The sequence below is a fragment of the Urocampus carinirostris genome, chromosome 6, assembly GCF_059441175.1.
Source record: "Urocampus carinirostris isolate Australia breed hairy pipefish chromosome 6, RoL_Ucar_1.0, whole genome shotgun sequence".
Lineage (NCBI taxonomy): Eukaryota > Metazoa > Chordata > Actinopteri > Syngnathiformes > Syngnathidae > Urocampus > Urocampus carinirostris.
In genome coordinates, this window is record NC_142354.1 from 32,409,351 (window position 1) to 32,429,149 (window position 19,799).

At 40.3% G+C, this 19,799-nt stretch overlaps 2 protein-coding genes across 2 annotated transcripts in view; both read left to right on the plus strand.

Moving 5' to 3' along the window:
* LOC148364601 (guanine nucleotide-binding protein G(s) subunit alpha-like) overlaps positions 1-4,398 on the plus strand; it is a 44,114-nt gene extending 39,716 nt beyond the window's left edge. The window contains exon 12 of the mRNA XM_088338755.1: positions 1,776-4,398. Coding sequence (XP_088194881.1) covers positions 1,776-1,922 — 147 coding nt within the window. The 3' untranslated portion in view covers positions 1,923-4,398. The remainder of the gene's footprint in view (positions 1-1,775) is intronic.
* A 974-nt stretch (positions 4,399-5,372) lies between these two features.
* On the plus strand, positions 5,373-18,178 carry ipo9 (importin 9). Its single transcript, XM_088338756.1, has 24 exons — positions 5,373-5,702; positions 8,306-8,367; positions 8,462-8,548; positions 8,627-8,828; positions 9,566-9,654; positions 9,745-9,831; positions 9,912-10,031; positions 10,712-10,812; positions 11,266-11,324; positions 11,404-11,555; positions 11,621-11,719; positions 11,794-11,900; positions 12,065-12,204; positions 12,289-12,451; positions 12,530-12,756; positions 12,833-12,981; positions 13,966-14,094; positions 14,164-14,439; positions 15,106-15,272; positions 16,387-16,520; positions 16,607-16,726; positions 16,814-16,924; positions 17,004-17,080; positions 17,654-18,178. Exons 1-24 carry the CDS (start codon positions 5,552-5,554, stop codon positions 17,762-17,764), a joined length of 3,120 nt encoding a protein of 1,039 aa, XP_088194882.1. The 5' UTR covers positions 5,373-5,551; the 3' UTR covers positions 17,765-18,178.
* Positions 18,179-19,799: the final 1,621 nt, after the last annotated feature.

A 19,799-nucleotide genomic window follows, 5' to 3' on the forward strand; every position in this document is an offset into this window, starting at 1 on the left:
GCCAAATTCTCTAAACTGTTAAAGAACATTTTTTACAGGAATGTTAAGGGGTTAAATGTGTGGCAAATGATGACACAACAAATGGGCACAATTAAAAATACATATTTTGTTGAGCATACTGTGGGTTCATTAAAAAATAAAAATAAAACCAATTAGACACAGTGCTCGGTCATTAGAGACATAAAGGGGTCCATAAGACCCTTCTTTAGACTGCATGCATTTAATTTTAAACATGTTTGTCAGGCACAGTCTGATTTAATGTTCAAGCTCTCTTATATCTAAATACATGGATATAAAATTTACAATGCACGTCAGCAAAACCATATTGGCCTGAATGTTACTTGAATCTTACCGAAACGAGTATGACTCAGTTTCGTTCAACTTTGAGATGGGCTTTCTCTTCAAATGTACTTGCATCACATAGGTACTGTCATGATTTGCAGGGCAAACTTTGCAAGTATTTTTTTTGCCGTAAACTAAAATGTTCCCAACCTATAGAAGTTTTGTTATGCGCACTTGATATTGACGTTCTTGTGCATGGGTGACTCTCAGCAGAGATTACCATATTTTCCACACTATAAAGTGCACCAGAATATAAGGCACATGGAATTAAAACTACAATAATTGCTAGGGTTGCAATAAAAAAAAAGTGCCATTGATTGATCAGTTCAAATACATCACTGATCACAGTTGCATAACTTTGCATGCACAGGAGGATTTGATAGAGGAGCATGCCGGATCCTTTCTACTAGGGCACATCAGACGTCACATGAAAGGCATTAGGTCTTATCTCATCATCATGGTTATTATTGGGCCGGGGCGCGAAAATATTGTCAGACATTAAACTGGTCCATTGTACAGTTGACTCACAATGTAATTGCGAAGTGCACAATATTCTTAACTGAATGGCCATATTGGTTTTGTGGGAAGTAGTTCAGTCGTTCTGACAGTAAGAGCTAAGTGCACATTGCAGCATAGACAAATGTTGTGGCTGCAGATTTGTAATTTCCGCGTATGTATTGGCTTATCCAGCACTGCAGGCGGCGGTTCTGGCATACTGCTTTATGCACTAGCCCTTTCTCTGTCCCGAACTGAATGAAGAAACAGCATTGTGGGAAGTAATTCGGTTGTTCTGAAATGTATAAATTAACGCATGGCCACACGTATTAAAAACATTTTGTCTCCTTCAAGAATAAGATGTCTTTAGGTTAGAATAATGTAAATATTTCTATGAACGTGATAAATGCATTTCTACAACGAAATAATGCTGGGACACTGAGTAAGATGCCAGACAATGAGCGCAAAAGAGAGATCTTGACGCACATTTGCCTAATTACACAGAGAAATATTCCAGACCACTAGGCTTTAAATAGATTTGTGCGACTCAAATACGAGATATATGAAATTGTCATTTCTATATAGGGTGCTGAAAGACAAAGAACAATGACGAGTGGATTTTTTTTTAAAATGCAGCGGTTCAAAGTGGAGCAGAGAGGTGAACAAAACAAAAAATGAAGTTGCCAGCCTGCCTGCAATTCAGATTAAGAAAAGTGTTAGATAAGATAAAGGCAGCTAGAGAGTAGCCGTGTATTTAAAATACAGGGCGAGAGAATCGGTGGATTTAATAAAAACAAAAAACAGCGCTGCAGCGAGAGAGAAGCCTGCCCCAAAGCCCAGGCTAATGATGGACATTTCAGGCCTGACCTGAATCGAAAGTGCACAACATTTGCAAGTATGTGAGCGACCCTGTATTAAAGCACTTTTCCCACCTACAGAGGATCAGCACAGCCAGCGGGGACGGTCGCCATCACTGTTACCCCCACTTCACCTGCGCCGTGGACACGGAAAACATTCGGCGCGTCTTCAGCGACTGTCGGGACATCATCCAGAGGATGCATCTACGGCAGTACGAGCTCTTGTGATGCTAGCAAGACCAGCATGTACCCCTGCCCTGGCCTTCCCTCTTCACGCTGAGAGTCTCGCACCTCTACTCTGATCCCTTAGCTGCGTACTTCCCTCCCAGGACCGCTATTCCAATCGGCGTCTGTTATTTGGCAGATCAGAGATGTGGGAAAGAAACAGGAACATAGACCTCCGCACCAAAACACTATCGATTTAATATTTTCTCGAGGCCCAAAAGTCAATTCAGCGTTTGTGTATTAACTGCGTGCTGACCAACAATCTGGAGTTGGAAAATATGAGAGAATTTATGATTTTTGGAGGGAGTTGCATGGGGGTGGACTGATAAGACTCCAGCAATTTACATGAGGACGGACAGAAATAAACCGAAGAAAAAATAAGAGAAATCTAAGCTAAATATATACAGTATACATAGAGATATTTATATTTGAGTGTGTGTATTTTACACACATGAAGAGACAGCCCCGCCCACGTATTACCCCACCCGCCGGCTTCACGTGTCTTTATGTAACTGCTGGACTATTATTCTTGTACAGACTGTAAAAGGTATTATTTTGTACAACTCTATCGACGAAGACAACTGAAGCGGAAAAATGACTTGTAGAAGATCCCTGTGCCTTGATCACGACTGTGCGTGTGTAAAAACAAAAAGAATACAGAAAAAGAGCTAATATGTAAGTTATGTTCTCACTGCGCTGTACAGCTGGACGACCGTGGCGGAGGCCTTTTTGTCTGTCGCTTTATTTCTATTTTGTGTTTTCTCTCCCCTTGCATTTGTTTTTGTTTTTTTTGCTTTGACCCCTAGTTAATTAATTTGAAAAAGAAGAAAATAAGCAGACATGCCACCATAATGCTGTGTAGTGACATACTGAACCTTATCACAGTTAATATATATAAAATGTCAGATTTTATATTTTATATCTACATATATGTTACATATATTATCTTTGTGAGCACTCACCATTTTTTTTTTCTGCAGATGTGGGTGCAGGGGTTTGGATCTTTTATTTTGTAAGCTTTAACTCTTTTGCAGGGGAGAGAATTATACATTTGCAAAACATTTGCTTGTTTCTACATAAACCAAATTCTTTTGCTTAAACAATAACAAAATGCTTTGAAGTGTTTAATTCATTTCACGACTGAAAATATCCATTTTTCTACTCTGCATATCAAGATCAACTGAGCTGGTCACAGGTAACTGAGGCAAAGGCAGGACTACACCTTGTCAGCCAATTGCAAAAAAAAAATAAGTCGGTTGTAAAATAATTTTAATTTCAAGCACACTGGATTACAAGGTGCATGGCATTAAAAGTACAGTGAAAGCTAGATATTAAATCTGGTTCCACCACCAAAATGTTAGCAACTAAAAATTAACATGTTAATCACAAGACAGCACTTAAAGACCACTCTATATGATTCTTAAAGGAAAATACTTTAGGTCTGCAGTATCATTTAACAACAATTCAAACAAGAGTATGTCATTTTGTACAAAATTTTACTATAAGCAAAAATATTCAAATAGTAATCACAATGTTTCATACCTAGGGACAATAATTGACACAATTTACAGTACGTCACGAAAGTGGGTAAATCCCTCACATTTCTACAGTGTTTTCATTATAACGTTTAATAGTACATCACTGAAGAAACATTGCTTCGACACAAAGAAAAGTATGTAAACAATGGCCATGGCTTACTTGAAAGATATCCTCTGGTCTGATGAGACAAAGATTAATTCATTTGGATCAGATAGTGTGAAGCATGAGTGGCAGCAACCAGGTGAGTACACACAGTTTGTGTTGTGCCTAAAGTCAAGCATGGTGTTGGGAATGTCATGGTTTTGGGTTGCATGACTTCAACTACAATTAGGGAGTTGCATAAACTTGGAAATGTACTGTGAAATACTAGAGCAGAGAATGATCCCTAACTTCCAGAAACTGAGCCACAGCCTGACAATGACACCAATTACACTCCTAAGATTACTAAAGATTTTTTAAAGGGTAAAGGTGTTTGACTGGCCAAGCTTGCCAGATCTAAATCCCCAAAAACATATTTGGGTATTTTCAAGCGGAAGGTGGACAGGGAAAACATACAAACTCCGCACAGGAAGTCTGGTAGCTGGATTTGAACCCACACAGGAGGTTCTCAAGACCTTAGATCTTAAACATCCCACAGCTCAGTCATGTTGTCATGGAGGAGTGGAAGAGCATTCGGGCGTCAATTTCTGAGGCTCTGGTGAAATCTGCGGCCAGGAGGATTCAAGCGATTCTGCCAATTCCTTGTGGCCACACACAATATTTAACTTCAGGAACTTTTACTTAAGGGTAAACTCACTTTTGTTACAAGGGGTTTAGTTACTAATGTGTATTTTTTGAGGGGGGAAATGTACTTACACTGCTATATAGACTACCTTTCATTGTGTCAAAGTGATGTTTCTTCATTGTTGTTCAATTAAACAGAATGGAATTCCTGCAGAAATGTGAGGGGTGTACTCACTTTCACTAATCTACTGGTCTTAATTAAATAACAAAACTGGATTATGTCTAATTATTGTTTTAATACTTTCCAATTAGTTGAAAAATACCGTAATAAAGTATGTAATATATAAACAATGTAAATATTTTCAATTTATTTATCTAAAGGGTATTTGGTTCAAAGATGTTTCGAGGAAGGAACCTTTGTAACAATATCTGACACCTTTAGCCAATTGCTCTCCTCATAAATTATTGGAATTCCACTTAATAAGCTATCATTAACCTTACAAATGCAACACGGCACCTATTTACTCACAGCAAGACAGGCTACTTACAATAAAAACATTTGTGAAAAACAAGTTTATAATTACAAAAATAACAAAATAAAAATTGAGAGCCTTCCATAATTATTTCGCCATTTGCATTAAATTTAGTGTTGCTTATAATACAAAGCAGTTTCAAAGTTTCCAATGATTTCAACTTAGTTTTGAATCAACTAAGGCTTTAAAACTTGAGTTAAATCATGTAAAAAGCTTGAAGCTATTTTAAGTTTTGAGTTAAAGCTTCAATCGAATTTTAACTCAATAAAAGCATAGAAGCTCTTGAGCAAAACAAGGTTAAATATTTAACTTTGGGTAAAAGCTTTACATTTTGACTGCAGAAAAAATACATTCTTACATTCATTAGATTAAGGTCATAATGTGTCAGATAGTGAATTTGAGATATCAAATTAATATGATTTAATTGTTAACATTTATTTTAAAATCCTGTACAAAAAATATACGGGGTACACAGTTTGAATTGGCCAAAAAAACGTATAAAATACGGGCAAACGTATAAATCGATTGATAGGTAACATGAATATAAAAGTTTAGAAGCAGGTTCAACTTTTCGCAACATTTCTGTGACGATAGATGGCAGTAATATACACTGAACGCCGATTTCGAACTGTCAAAACAAGCCGAAAAAGAAAAAAGTCCCCCACCTCCGGCTTTTCCATGCATTGGCGCGCTGAGTGTTTCGTGGCCGTGGCTCGCTGCTCCTCCTCGGGCAGCTGATGGACTAACTCACCGCAGTAGTTGCCACTGCTGGTGGTATTAGTAGTACACAAGGCCCCGAAGAAGGAAAGCTAGAAAGAAACAATTTAGACAGCAAGTATGAGTGCTGTGCGGTCGGGTCCGGTGGCTGGCCCGGTCCAGCAGGGGCTAAAAGAGGCTCTCATGGAGACCCTGACGGCTATCCTGTCTCCTGTTCAAGAGGTGCGGACCGCCGCCGAGGAGCAGATTAAAGTTCTGGAAGTGACTGAAGGTGGGTACCGAAATGGGCTGTGGTACCGGGAAGATCCCGCGTGCCGTCTTTAGGTATACCGCGTTGAGAGTGGAGACGGGGGGGACCACGCGCCATGCGGACAAGCTGTTATTTCTTATTGCCTAACATTAGCCGAAACTAGCCTGGTCTTCGTTGGCTAACACTCAAGCTACAGGTTAACACTATAACTCTCATTTCAAGCACTATCGTAAACAACATTCCCGATATTTAGTGATTAATCGTCTCAATTAGCAACAGGTCTTCCGAAGAGCAAATGAAAATGTGAACCATGGGATAAAAAATGGGACAAAAACACCCAAATATGTATTTGGGATGTTTTATCTAATGGTGTTGTTGCCATGGAAATACCTCTCCATCTTACGATGGAAGTTTCACCTTTTGATGGATTACCCATGCCTATCTACCTCAGCCAATTGCTCCCCTTGTTAATAATTGCAACCCCCTTTTAATTCACAATAAACCTTACAAACACAACGAGACCCTTTTTCTGTTAGAATGACAGACTATGTAGAATAACAAACAAAGATAATTCGTGTAAACAACTTGATTTTTTTTTATACCTTATAAACAACACAATCTATGGTTTAAATTTCTTTTTAAGAACATCTGGGGAACCCAAGTAGTCGCGGCCTTGCTGGATGTGTCTAAGTTTATCTCATCATTATTGACGTAAGAAATATCTCATCTCATCTCATTGCTGCACCACTTATCCTGAGTAGGGTCGTGGGGGGTGCTGGAGCCCATCCCAGCAATCATCGGGCAGTGGGCAGGGGACACCCCGAACTGGTTGCCAGCCAATCGCAGGGCACACAGGGACAGACAACTCGCTCGCTCATTCACACCTAGGGACAATTTGGACCGGCCAATCCACCTGAAATGCATGTCTTTGGAATGTGGGAGTGCCCAGGGGAAACCCACGCAAGCACAGGGAGAACATACAAACTTCGCACAGGAAGTCTGGTAGCTGGATTTGAACCCACGCAGGAGATTCTCAAGACCTTAGAACTGTGCCGCACACGCGCTAACCACTGTGCCGCCGTGCTGCCCACGTTAGAAATATGTCGATCAAAACTCTTGTTTGGCTGTCGTCAAACGTTCCGGGCTAAGTTACAACATCAAATTTTCACTGATGTACAAAGAGAGACCCATAAGCCCGAGAGCAGGGGTCTCCATCCTTTTTTAAGCAGAGAGCTACTTTTCGTTAACAATTAGTGCAAAGAGCATCCAGTTTGAAATGCTTTTCTAAAATAATAACTTATTATGTTAATACTAGGTTGCTACCATGTTTTGTAGGGTTTAGCATTCAAAGAAGGCGACCTCTGGGACTCGATTGGCACACTATCGTCGGCAAGGCGTTTTAGCGTTCCCGGGCTATCCACAGCGGTCGCGTTGCTTTAATTCGGAGCCTATCTCTGCTCTCTACTCACTGGATAAGGGTGAGCTCTTTTCGGCCAGGCTTCCAGGGACATTGGGGGCTTATTTGGAGCTCATTTTGGTCAGGAAACGGCACAATGTTTTCGCCCTGGGTTTATGGCGCACGCCCACTATCTCCAAAAGGCGCGTTGCAAGCGACTTTCTCGCTCTGGCTTTCACGCAGCAGGTAACAGTACTTAAAAGTAAATGGTAAAGTCCCCAAAAAAACTTGCTTCTTACACATTCCCCTTTCATTTGAACATCCAGCAAAATTAGTGTAGACCTGTGACAACATCAAACCGTGTCTGGTAGACTCATCCAATATGGCTGACGGTTTACATTCGAGGACGCGTGGACTATAAATTATTTCAGCATCTTTCTTAGTTCTCCCCACTTTCAGTAAAATCTAGTGTTGCTTATTATAAATTTTAATTACATTGAGACAATATACTTAGGGATAAAATCTCACACAATTTAATATGTGCCTATTGTAATTACTTTCACATTAGTTCAGACAGCACTTGGAGTGAACCCTCTATGGGGGCCTCCAACTTGTCAGCAGGAACATTGTGTACCCCCTCGCTCCACTTTGGGATGAGCCCTGCCGTTTTGAGCCGGGACTGAAAGTGTCAAAGCACTGTGCTTTGTGATCTGCAAATCCGGGCCTCGCCTATTAAAATCTACAAAGTGGAGGTTGAAAAATCACTTCTGCAAAATTACTAAGTCTTCATTTCAGTGATCATATAAAGCACTGGTATCCAACGTAAAATCAAAATGGTAAAAAAAAAGAGCACTTAGGAGAGATTCAAGGGATGCCAGTTTGTTATTTTAAATATTACTGCGCATTGTTTTGACTATTACATCAATATCTTTATCAGCCAATAATGTTGCCATTTTTTGATATCTATACTCTTTAGGGCAGGTCTGTTTTTTTTAACCTAGTATATGTAATAAAAATAAAGGGCTCAGAGGGGGGGCTTTAGAACATGTTGGTCTTATCTGAAGGCTTCTCTCCCAGCTCTCCTTTTTAAGTTAAAAAATACGTTTATGTCTTCTCTCCCTAATTTGAGTGTCTAAAATGTTTAGACTTTTCAGAAATTTATCAACCACACCAAAAAAAGCACGTACAGAATTTCTAACTTATCATTTGAAATACTTCCTACAACTAGAGTTTGGCGTCCATCTGGCAGAACTCACAGTCGACCCACAAGGAGCGCTTGCCATTCGTCAGGTGAGTTGATGTGAAGATGCATGTGACATTCCAAAAGTGATTCTATCTACTGCTTGATAACTCCTGTCTGTGCAATTGCTTTCACCTTCGGCAGTTGGCGTCAGTCATTCTGAAGCAGTATGTTGAAACTCACTGGTGTTCTCACTCAGAGAAGTTCCGCCCGCCTGAAACCACTGATCAGGTACCAACCAGATTTCAGTTAAGTGTCAGTAGCTGGCCGAAAACCCTCTTTTAAGTCTTTGTCTGCCACCGTCTTAAGGCTAAAGCCGCTATCAGGAGCTTGCTGCCCAGCGGCTTGCGGGAATCCATCAGCAAAGTCCGCTCTAGCATCGCGTATGCTGTGTCCGCCATTGCCCACTGGGACTGGCCCGAGGCCTGGCCGCAGCTCTTCACCTTGCTGATGGAAATGTTGGTCAGCGGCGACGTCAACGCTGTGCATGGGGCCATGAGAGTCCTTACAGGTAGGCTCACAGCTCACCTACCAAGCAAAGCACTGTAGGTTTTTGGGGTTTGCAAGTTTTGGGAATAAACCTGCACATACTGTATATTGGGAGAATACACCCAGCTAAAATGGGTTTAAAAGCCAACTTGCTAGCGACACCTTGGTATTACCGGTTCAGAAAGTACTGGATTCATTCATTTATAATGTGCAACCCTATTTTTATTTTATTTTTATTTTTTTCAAAAATCGGTTCAAAAAACGGTTGCACTTTTTCCCAGCTCAAGCAAAGCACTGTAAGTGAAAAACGTTGAGTACGTGCAGCCATGATAAAAAAAAAACATTTAGTGACAACGTAAACCAGGGGTCACAACACTACAGGAAGCCTGCCAATGGATTTAATCCCGCCCGCGAGAAGCATAAGAAACAAACGGGAGGCTTTTAGACAAACAATGACCTCCAGTTTTTAACATGTCCACTGGATGTCTACAATACCATGTGCCACTCCATCCACTGTAGCTGTATATGCTGGCTGCTATTTATCAAATAGACATTGGTGCGAATGCCCAATTAATGTTATATGATTTAAAATGGAAGTCACAAAAAAAAGCAATGCGTAACGCGCATTTCAGTGTGCGCGAGGGCAAGGAAGAAGATGAGCCATTGAGAATTACCGTATTATTATAGAACATCCATGTAAGTGATATAGATATTTTTACTAAATATAAATACAGTATTTGTATTGCTGTACATCCAAAGAATTCACTCGGGAAGTGACGGACACACAGATGCCGCTTGTGGCTCCTGTTATCTTACCTGAGATGTACAAGATCTTCACAATGGCTGAGGTAACAGTGGTCCTTGTTCTCCCACTCCCACAATTGTAGCAGGCTCTGTTTTTTTAATTGAATTTGTCTCTGTATTTCTAACATGGGCAGGTGTATGGCATTCGTACCCGTTCCAGAGCTGTGGAGATCTTCACCACCTGTGCCAACCTAATTTGTGCTATTGAGGAGCTTGAAAAGGTGAGGTCTCACTCTGAATAATGCATAGAAAGTAATCAAAACCCTTGACTTGACTTATTTATATCCCCTTGTGCTTTCAGGGTGCAGCCAAAGCTTTGATCTTTCCTGTTGTGCAGCAGTTTACAGAGGCCTTCGTGCAGGCTTTACAGATGCCAGATGGACCTTCGTCTGACAGCGGCCTCAAGATGGAGGTCCTTAAGGTAAAAATAAATAACATTATCATAAATTCCAGGCTGAGCATTTTGTACCAGGGTTACTGTGGATCCTTCTGTAAGTCTTACGAGTCATTTAATTCATTATTCTAAAAATAAGGCCTTAGTTGGAATTAAAATGTCTTAAATCTAATTTCTGAAAGTCTTAAAAATATGAGCCCATTAAAAAGATTTATTAGTTTGAACTAAAACAAATTTAGAAACATTATTATTATTTTTAATAATTCACTGATTACTTTCGTGGCAACATTGCGTGACCACATAACAGAACTATCAAAGCGGTGATGTAGTTTCAGTTGGGCCTTTCAGAGCAGACGCATGCCTTAGGTCTACTTACATCACATATATCAACTTTGGACCATGGGAAAGTGTTAATTTAATGAGAAGTGGCTGTCTGATGAACGATTTTTGCCATAGCTTAAAGCTGTCCCAGATAATGTGTAAGAAGCATGATGTATTGTGTGCAAGAAATACTTTTTTTTTTTTTTTTTCAATTGTGTATTTTTGTTGACTTGTTCTTAAAGAAATCACAAAAAAATCTTAAGTCTATAATTTAACTTGCCTTAAGCTTTAGGAAACTTGTGTACATGAACTACTGTGATCACTTTAAAAAAAATCCCCCTTGTTAATTTGTACGCAACTATAAGCTTCATATCTTCTTCTTGCAGGCAATAACGGCATTGGTTCAAAACTTCCCTAAGCCAATGGTGTCTTCTATGCAACAGATTCTGCCCATTGTTTGGAACACACTGACTGAAAGTGCAGCTTTATATCCTTTTCAGTAACAAATCCGTGCTCGTAACAATAAATATACAAGTCTGAAAGGTTTTCTTGTTGGGTGGAAAATGACAGAATTAACTGGATTAATGAATAAATTAACTAGTTTACTTCACAGCCTAATACGTGTGGATCGAGTTTAGAGTTTTTTCTCTGTAATGCAATTAAAAAATGTAATTCATTTTGGTTTCATTACAAACCAATTTAATAATTGCAAGTCTTTTACAGTTGTATTGTTGATTATGGAGAAAACTAAAATATTCCATCTTAAAATATTAGAAAATCATGAAAAAGTTGCAGGTTTCAGTGACACATGGAACTTAATGACTAATGTCTGCTTTCAAGGAAAAAAAAACTACCCCTAGAGCTGTGAGGAGAGCTTCGCTTGACTCGAGCCTTTCAATATTTAAAATAACAGTTACATTTCTTTGACTGACATGCCCACTTATGTCAGAACAGAGGTCAACTACACTGAGGAAGTGGACAACCCTGTTGACTCAGATGGTGAGTGTATGACCATAAGGCGTAATACAATAATTATTGGGATAGCTTCTCATTGCCCAATTTTGCCTCACTCTTCCAGGTGAAGTGTTGGGCTTTGAAAATCTTGTCTTCAGCATATTTGATTTTGTGCACACACTGATGGAGAAGAACAAGTTCAAGAGCACGGTCAAGAAGGCGCTGCCCGAGCTCATCTATTACATCATCCTCTACATGCAAATGACTGAGGACCAAGTGAGATGAGGCTCGTGGATTGAGGCCTTTATTGTTTTGTACTGATTCCTTGCATTTTATTGCAGATAAAGGTGTGGTCTTCCAACCCTCATCAGTTTGTTGAAGATGAGGACGATGACACCCTCTCCTACACTGTCAGGATCTCTGCTCAGGACCTGCTGCTGGTGCGATCAAATCCTCTTCAAAATAATTGATGAGAACCTGTTTCCTGTTAGTTCACGCAAACTCTCATCTGTAGGCAGTTGCTGCTGAATTTCAAAACGAGAGCGCTGCTGCGTTAGCAGCGGCAGCTACCAGACACCTCCAGGAGGCAGAGCAGGCCAAAAATGCAGGCAATGAGCATTGGTCAGTCTCACATATTTTTATTCCAGAAAGAACACTTCAGTGATGATTTTGATATACAATGTTTTAGGTTTTTGTTAATTGGAGTAAGTTTAAGGTCTCCTACTTGCGTAGGATTTTTATTGTTAGAAAACTTGTCATACTTAATTGTGCAATATTCGTGCTAGGTGGAAGATCCACGAGGCATGCATGTTGGCACTCGGTTCAGTGAAAAGCATCATCACTGAGAATGTGAAAAATGGTCGCATCCAGTTCGACATGCATGGCTTCTTAGCCGGCGTTGTCTTGGCTGACCTTAACTTGGCAGGTGATCCTGAAAGCCAATCCCAAACCGAATGTTTTGAAGAACTGTTTGCTGTTTACTCACCCTATCGATCGCACTCTCGTCTAGCGGTGTCACCATTCCTCCTTGGTCGTGCTCTATGGGCGGCCAGTTGCTTCACCGCTGCTATGTCTCCTGAGCTCATCCAGCAGTTCCTGCAGGCCACGGTGAGCGGTCTCCATGAAAGCCAGCCGCCATCTGTGCGGGTATCTTCAGTGAGGGCCATCTGGGGGTGAGTTAAGTTTGTTTGTTAATGACCTAACTTAAACGGATTTGCAGTTTGACACGTATATCTATTTCTCTGCTCAAGATATTGTGACCAACTGAAACTGTCTGAGAACACACTTATCCTGCAGCCGTACCTGCCCAGTATATTGGAGGGGCTTGTACAGCTGGCGACACAGTTCAACTCTGAAGTACTAGCACTGGTCATGGAGACTCTGTGCATCGTGTGTACGTTTGACCCTGTCTTCACAACTAGCGCTGAGAACAAGATCTGCCCTCTCACTATTGCTGTGTTCCTCAAATACAGTAATGGTAAGGCTCCCTGATAGTCAAGTTGAAAATTGAAGTTCTTCAACACATCCACACAGTGTCTTCTTGCAATCCTCAGACCCAGTGGTGGCCTCCCTTGCCCAGGGCATCTTCAAGGAACTATCCCAAATTGAAGGCTGTCAGGGGCCAATGCAGATACGCCTTATACCTACACTAATCAGCATCATGCAGGCTCCTTCTGACAAAATCCCAACTGGGCTCTGTGCTGTAAGTTAAGTATGATTTTGGTCTTATACTGTGGCTTACTGTGCCACTGATGCTATTAGGCAGATGGAAGAAAAGCTACTCAACTACTTCTAAGTTTAATGAGTGATAAAATTAATAGAGGAAACACAGAATCAAAAATAATTTTAACAAAAGTCGGCTATTTAATGGACAAGGGGCAGGACAATAGACAATTTTTTTTTAAAGTTTACAAGGGTGTAGGATGGGAAATTCTACATTTGGTAAATCTGAGTTGAATAAACCTGTTTTGTTTCCATTTCATTATTGCCTTTCCAATTTGGGTGGATAAACCTATTACTAGTTGCCGAATTTATTTTTTTGCGCACCGATGAGATTTTAGAATCAGCTCAAATCTATTTTCGTATCACAATTTAAAGTCTATAATAAACTTAGAATTTTAATGGCAAAACACATGAATGACAAACAAAGAAAAAACATTTTTTTAATGTGCTACAGTTTAGGAAAGCCCAAATCTAAGGGTGTGTACTATGAGCACACACACAAGTTCAGCAGTCCACAGTCAAGAACCAAGGAATAATCCAATTCCCTACCACAACCTTGATGTAGAGCTCCATGACAAATCAGGTCCTTGCTGGAGTCTGGTATAGTTCACCACTTAGATCACAGACATTCAAATCATCCAAGGAATTTTCCCGGGAGGGAACTAAACCTGGACAAAAGGCCAGCAGAAGCAATATATTTAGTCTTTTAAATAAATAAACTTTGACAACCTCCAACCATCTGCAGTACATGTTAAGGAAGGAACATGAAAACGCTTCTTGTAGTACAGAGCTAGTTACAATAACTGGTATATTTACACAGGAAATAGTAATCTGACCAAACAATAATATTATCGATAGAGACATCAAATATTAAAAGGAAATCTGATATTTGAATTAAATGTTATAACCCTTTATTATAAGGAGTGTTCTCCTTGTACAACATTACTTATTGATGTTTTAACAGACAGCCATCGACACCCTGACCACGGTTGTGCGCAACACCAAGCCGCCTCTTTCTGACATGCTGGTGTGCCAGGCTTTTCCAGTAATGGCACAATGCACTTTACGCACTGATGACAATACTGTCATGCAGGTAAATTGTGCTGAATTTCAGACGGGCAGTGGACCTGTGACAAAAAAAGTGTCTTTTAAACTTCTGCAGAACGGCGGCGAGTGTTTGCGGGCGTACGTTTCGGTCGCCTTGGAGCAGATCGCACAATGGCGCGACGACCAAGGCAACAGCGGCGTGTGGTACGTCATGCAGGTGGTCAACCTGCTCCTGGATCCCAGGACCTCGGAGCTTACGGCCATATTCGTGGGAAGGCTAGTGTCAACTCTTATCTCTCGGGCCGGCACGCAGCTTGGCGAGCAGCTAGACCAGATTCTACGAGCTATCCTGAGCAAGATGCAGCAAGCAGAGACTCTGAGTGTCATGCAGGTAAGGAAAGGAATTTAACATAGGAACAGTGGAAAATAAATTGCCTTTTTTTAGACATGGGAATCATCTGTTTGCTGGGTGAAAAAAACATACAAGAATTGGATTTTAAGGAAAGCTTGTAAAATGTACAGTCTGGACACATTTTACTGTAATTCTTTGGGGTTTTTTTGCAGTTAATGTGGAATCTGCTCGCTGGGCACACTTGGTATGAGATTTGAGATCCATAATGGTGGATAATGGGCAGCAAATCAGAGACTTTCAGACAGGATTTTGTGAATTCTGAGATCTGTTTCCCATGTGAATTCTGGGATTGGTTTCCGGTCTCCTGCCTTGAGCTGATGCCCTCACATTTATGTCTTTGTATGGCGCAAAAGCAACCTGCGTCACATTTTTGTTTTAATAATGCACAAAGTATCGTGAGATTACAATACATTGTATGTTTAAAATGGACTTTGTATTCTATAAAATGTATTGTGAATACACCTATGGTATTTCAGAGTAACTAAAAAGTGTGAGTTTTAATATGTCTCTAAACACACCTTTAGGTTATGGAGTATGGATATGTGAGTAGGTTGCCTAATAAAAGTAAGAAAACTAAAACAAAAAAGTCTCTGAGCCATTGAAATAATGAAAGTTTTCTCCTTGGTCTCTTTTTGCTCTTTACAGTCTCTTATCATGGTGTTTGCCCACCTGGTTCACTCCCAGCTTGAGCCTCTTTTGGAATTCCTCTGCAGTTTGCCTGGCCCCACCGGCAAACCTGCCCTAGAGTTCGTTATGACAGAGTGGATGAGCAGGCAGCACCTCTTTTATGGACAGTATGAGGGCAAAGTCAGGTGAGGATCAGTTCTACACACTCTGCAACCTCCAAAGTCAGACTAAAACTGTAAACTCACTAATGATTTATTGAAAGACAATATGTGTAAAATTCACACTACTAACAAATTTTACGCATCATCTCAAATTTATTAAAAAAAAAAAAAGAAAACAAGGAAGTGTCTGTTTCAGTACTTAGCCTTATTAGGGTGATAGGTGATTTGCAGTCTTTCTCAGAAACAATGAATCAGTGATAAGAGAAGCACAAGAGAAAAATGGGCCACAACACCTCAAACAATGACCCGCAGTTTCAGATACATTCACTGGGTTTCGCCAAAGCCAAGCGCCACTCTCAAAACAAACCTCCCATTCTTGCTGTATTTGCAGACTACCATTTATCACCCTTGGACGCTTAAGCGCATTCCGCTTTAACACCCATTCTGGTGTTATTTTAGCTCAGGAGGTAGAGTGCTCGTCTTGGAATCAAGAGGTCGGGGGTTCGATTCCCGGCTCCTCCGTGTTATATGTTGAAGTGTCCTTGGGCAAGACACGGAATCCCTACTGCCCCTGATAAGCAGGTGGTTGCATTGCATGGCTGACGCTGCTATAGGTTAGTTAGTGTGTAAAAGGGAAAAGTGTGAAGCACATTGTAAAGCGCTTTGGGAAGTCTATTGACTTAAAAAGCGCTATATAAATGCAGAACATTTACTTAAAATAAAAGTCACGGACGCGCGAAGGTCAAGGAAATACGATTACTCTCACATGTGGTGCGTGGATGTCTTTCTTAACCACAATATTTGCTTCTAAACTACGTTTTTTATTCCCAGTGATTGGAAAGTATTGGTCAGCATTAGAGCTGCACGATTTGGGGGGAAAAAACCTAATTGCGATTTTTCATACCAGTATTATATAAGCAATTTTCAATTTTAAAAGAAGAGTAAATTTTTTGTATTGTTGTTTTTTCTTTTGTGAGTACTGGACCCTCCTGTTGTCCTCGGGTCAAAATGACCCACCACTGTGTTATAAATGTGTGTATATATATGTTGTCGTGTGTGTGTGTACGTATATATAATGTGTGTGTGTGTGTGTGTGTGTGTGTGTGTGTGTGTGTGTGTGTGTGTGTGTTTTCTGCAGCACGGTGGCTCTATGCAAACTGCTGCAATACAGCTTAAACACGGATGACAAACGTCTCCAGGACATCATGGTGAAGGGCGAAGAGATATTCAATGCTGCCGAAGGAATCCGCACTCGCTCCAAAGCAGCCAAGAGTAAGATACTGGCCAATGTTACGTTTTCTTCTGCATCCTGCTAAATGTATGATAGTGCCTGTTGAATATGCTTGAACACCTAACAGATCCAGAGCGATGGACGAACATACCCCTGCTGGTGAAAATCTTCAAATTGATTATCAATGAGCTGTCAAGCGTCGTGGAGGCTAACGCCAGCCGTGCCAACCCGGCCGACTGGAGCCAAGGTGAACACTACAGATTTGAAAAGAACTGACCCACCTCGCAAAGTGTGGTCAATCCATCTTTTGTCACAACTTGGTATTTGTTTTTAGATTCCAGCAGCATGTGTGAGGAGGATGAGGAAGACTGTGATGAGGATGACGACGACGAAGAAGGGCTAGCAGGGCAGTTGATATCAGACCTCATTGCCTCCAACAAATATGGTACTCCCAATCGCTCCTGTGAAATGTCTTTACTCTGACTTCAGGTTTTCAAAATGTATAATTTGGTTTTGTCTTCCAGATGATGACTATTATGATGACGAAGACGACGATGATCCCGATGCCTTAAACGATCCTATAGATCAGATTGACTTGCAGGTACAATCAGAAGCCATAACTGTGAAAAGTGAAAATCTGTGAAGTAGCGACGCCCCTTCACAAATGCTTACATTTTTTAATTTTATTATTATTTTTTAGACCCGCGGAGCTCTGAACGTGCAACCGCGAAGTAGCGAGGTCCCATATATATATATATATATATACACATAAGAGCACATTTTTAACTACGGATTACAGTCAAGGTGTACACCAACGGACCCTGTTCCGGATGTACGTTTATTAGCAATCCTGTATATGGATGCTCATTAAACTATATGTTCACTTTACAGATGCGATGCCTAATGAGTTTGACACATGTGCTGTATATGTTGGTAACTCCTATATACCTAAAACAAGGTCGTAAATGATTTTTTTTTAAATAAATTAAAAAAAAAACAATTGCCAGTTTATTTTCTGATTACCTTTGATTTATTTTGATTTCAAAATGTCATTTAATCAGCTCACGAACACAAAGTTTAGTGCATGAAATATGTAGAACCCTGTCTGCCATGAGGATTCCTTTTACTTTGGTGAATCACATTTGAGGTTTTTGCTTCCTGTGTTTCCATCTAGGCATACCTGACCGACTTCTTGACTCAATTTGCCCAGCAGCCCTGCTACAGCATGTTCTCAGGGCACCTCAACAACAACGAAAGACAAACACTGCAGTCCATCGGCCTCTAGCCCATGCTGTTCTTTTCCCGGCTTCATTCTTTGCTCTCCTTTTGCCTGTGGCCTCATCAACGACACTTATGACTTCAGGACAAAAAGTGACAAATTGTGTGATGATGACCAAATGGTATAGCAGGACTGCACTTTCTTTCACCGCCATGTTTGATATGCCTCCACGACCTGGTCCCAGTGACGCTTAAGAGACATAATGTGAGGTTGGAATGGGCGGTTGTGGCTTTCTGAACTGCGACATGAACTGTTTTGCAAATCATGTTTAGAAAACTGCCTGTTTTTTAATGCGCGAGGAAATTCACTACCACTCGAAATAGGAAGTAACATGACTTCCTCTTCTTCATAATTGTTGGCGGCCTTCCAAGAAATAGTGACTGTTTCTTATCATGCAATGTAAAGCTCTTTGAGAAGTCATTGTGTTAGCATGACTGTTCTTTTTTTATTTTTTATTTTACTTTAGTGTTTATTTTATTTTTGGGCGGGGGGGGGGGGGTCTGGCGCGGGGGGCGGAGTATTGTCACTGTTGCTATGGTGAGTCCAGGCCTTCGCATTTTCCTATGCCGTGAGAAATATAGGTGTTAAAATATTTCTGTAAAAGCCTAAATGTTCAGCTTTTTCCAAGACTGTGTTGAAAACATTTTTATGTCAAAGGGACATCATGTCTTATTCAGTGCCTCCGAGTGATATATAGATTTAAAAAAAAAAATAGGCAAAACTACATGAACTATTGTATAAAATGCGTTTGATAAAAATTCAAATATTTACCATGAGCCTCACTTAAAGGGAGCTGACACTTTTGTCTGACATCTTGCTGCTACAGGTTCACAGAAACATAAAAGGCTGGCCAAGAAAAATGATGCAGTTTGGTCTCTTAAAATCTCAACAATTTATATTATTCCTTGTACTTTTTAAAGAAAATTTTAATTACACGACACAATACAGTGACATCTAGTGGCCAAACAATACTGTCATTTAAAAAAATGGAACACAAACAAATAAAAATAATAATAATTTCCTTGTATTGTCATTCTGTGTAACAATGTACACAGAACGAAATGTCGATTGCACCTGACCCGTTGTAGCGAGGGAAAAATAATTTTGTGTAATAGTCACTAATATCAAGTGGCTAACTCTCTTTTTTGAGGTTTTTAGGCTCCCATAGATGCACGGTCATCCAATCATATTGCAGATAATAATTAAAATAAAAATGTAAAAAAGAAAAAAACTCTTCTGTATAACTTATAAAGTTTACTTTTGTGCTGTGAGTGAGCTTTTTTTTTTTTTAAATCGGTAATTGTATCTTAAGTGTGACTAAGATCGGGACCCATTTGGTGGTGCGTTCAATGCTCGTGCACCCTCGATAAACGTATTAATTGAGATGAGAATATATTCAAATGCTCATAACACGATTCAAAAACGCAAAACTAGTACACCGGTGCTTTGCAATTATAAACGACCAATTGTTTTTCTAAGAAATTCCGCAGGTTATCACTGAATAGGGAAATTTCCAGTGTGCAATTGAACGAAACTTCTCCATCCGAGCCAGCCTGGAACATCGTCACGGTCTGCCTGTGTGGTCATTTGAGAGATATGTCGTTTGGGAACGAAACGGCGCAATGACCCTGCTCCCTTCGAAACGTTCTCCTTTTCTCTTGCCCTCTAACGTTCTCATTGTTTTCCTTTCTTTACTGCTCTCCTTTTCAATCTCCCTATTTTCTCTTCCTCACTCTTTTTCTCAGTTTCTCCCTCACCCTTTCTATCCCGCTGTCTTTCTCACTTGCTCTATTACTTTCTCTTGTTTTGTTTCTTTTTTTCTATCTCCCTCCCTTATTTTCTTTCTCCCTTTCTTTTACCCTAAGTTTCTCTTTCCCTTTATTTATATCCCTGTCCTGCTTTCTTTTTACTCTCCCTCTGTTTCCCTTTCTCACTTCTCTCCCTCTTTTCTCATTTCTTCCTCATTGTCTTTATCATTTCTTGCTCTCTCCCTTCCTCCCGGTCCTTTATTTTTTCTCCTACTCTCAGTTGATCTCTTTCC